General features: G+C 33.9%; 1 protein-coding gene across 1 annotated transcript; it reads right to left on the minus strand.

Annotated features, from left to right (window-relative positions):
* LOC105165917 (peptidyl-prolyl cis-trans isomerase FKBP53-like) lies at positions 269-1,067 on the minus strand. Its single transcript, XM_020695571.1, has 4 exons — positions 989-1,067; positions 834-875; positions 674-722; positions 269-585 (listed from the first exon to the last, which is right to left on the minus strand). The coding sequence occupies exons 1-4, from the start codon at positions 1,053-1,055 to the stop codon at positions 501-503; spliced, it is 243 nt and encodes an 80-aa protein (XP_020551230.1). The 5' UTR covers positions 1,056-1,067; the 3' UTR covers positions 269-500.

Consider the following 1,067-nt stretch of genomic DNA (forward strand, 5'->3'; position numbering starts at 1 on the left):
AGAAGTGATGCATGGTTTTCAAGACTCACAAGGTATATTAGAAAATGAAGTCAATCACATGAAGATGTTTGAACTGTGGTGATTGATATCTGCACCACCCCCTGCTGCACTTGTTTTTCCAGTAAAACAGTTTGATACATCACTTAATCAAACTGATGGAATTCAACTTGCATATTGCAATCTGTAAGCAATCAATTTGACAGAAACATTTCATAAATCCATCCAATATATATAAATGTATCCAAGGGCCTTTCTTCTCAGTAAAAGGCTAACAGATAAGGAAACTCAAATAAGACAAGGTACTTAAATCAGTACTGTTCAATATAATCTCAACACTCCAAATTATGCAGACTTCTCAATCAAATGTTCATACTAAGAAAAAGACAAAAGCAATACTACTACTTCAAAGTCCAAGTTGGATTGAAATATAACGCCTTAAGTTGAACTTCACTATAAAAACATCCGATGCTTCTATTTGAGAGAACAATGGGCATGTCAGGTTAACGTTGCACGCCAACCAATTCAACCTCGTACACCAACCATGAGTTTGGAGGTACACTTGTACCAAATCCTTCTTCTCCAAAACTACACCATATTAAACACAAGTAACAAATGTGAATAATGCAATTTACAAATCAAGAGTTCTTTATAGTTTTAAGTAGTAAAAACATACCCTAGAGATGGAGGGATTATAAGTCTCCTCTTATCACCAAGACGCATACCTTAATTATGTGTAAATATATTAGTAATTATCTTGTTTCACTGACAATAATAAAAGTGAAGAAATGTGATTTATGTAGTTAATACGAGATACGAAGATTCTGCATTCATACCATCAATGCCCATATTAAAACCATCCATTACTTCTTCATCACCTAATTCAATAAAAGACAAAAGGTTACAAATCATTAATGAAAGCAAAGGTAACACATCACCAATACACTACGTCAAGAAACATGATAGGATTCATTCATCGCAAAAATTATACCTAGGCGAAATTTGCAAGGATTTTTGCCAGCGCTACTTTCAAATACTACTCCACTTTCCTTCAACATCGCAGTGAAATG

Source organism: Sesamum indicum, linkage group LG7 (assembly GCF_000512975.1).
Source record: "Sesamum indicum cultivar Zhongzhi No. 13 linkage group LG7, S_indicum_v1.0, whole genome shotgun sequence".
In the NCBI taxonomy this organism is placed as follows: domain Eukaryota; kingdom Viridiplantae; phylum Streptophyta; class Magnoliopsida; order Lamiales; family Pedaliaceae; genus Sesamum; species Sesamum indicum.

Excerpts from the sequence above, each read along its gene's own strand:
- LOC105165917 (XM_020695571.1), bottom strand. The coding sequence starts at position 1,055 with ATGTTGAAGGAAAGTGGAGTAGTATTTGAAAGTAGCGCTGGCAAAAAT. Across the intron at positions 876-988 it reads TCCTTGCAAATTTCGCCTAG|GTGATGAAGAAGTAATGGAT; the intron begins GTATAATTTTTG and ends TTATTGAATTAG. Across the intron at positions 723-833 it reads TTTTAATATGGGCATTGATG|GTATGCGTCTTGGTGATAAG; the intron begins GTATGAATGCAG and ends CACATAATTAAG.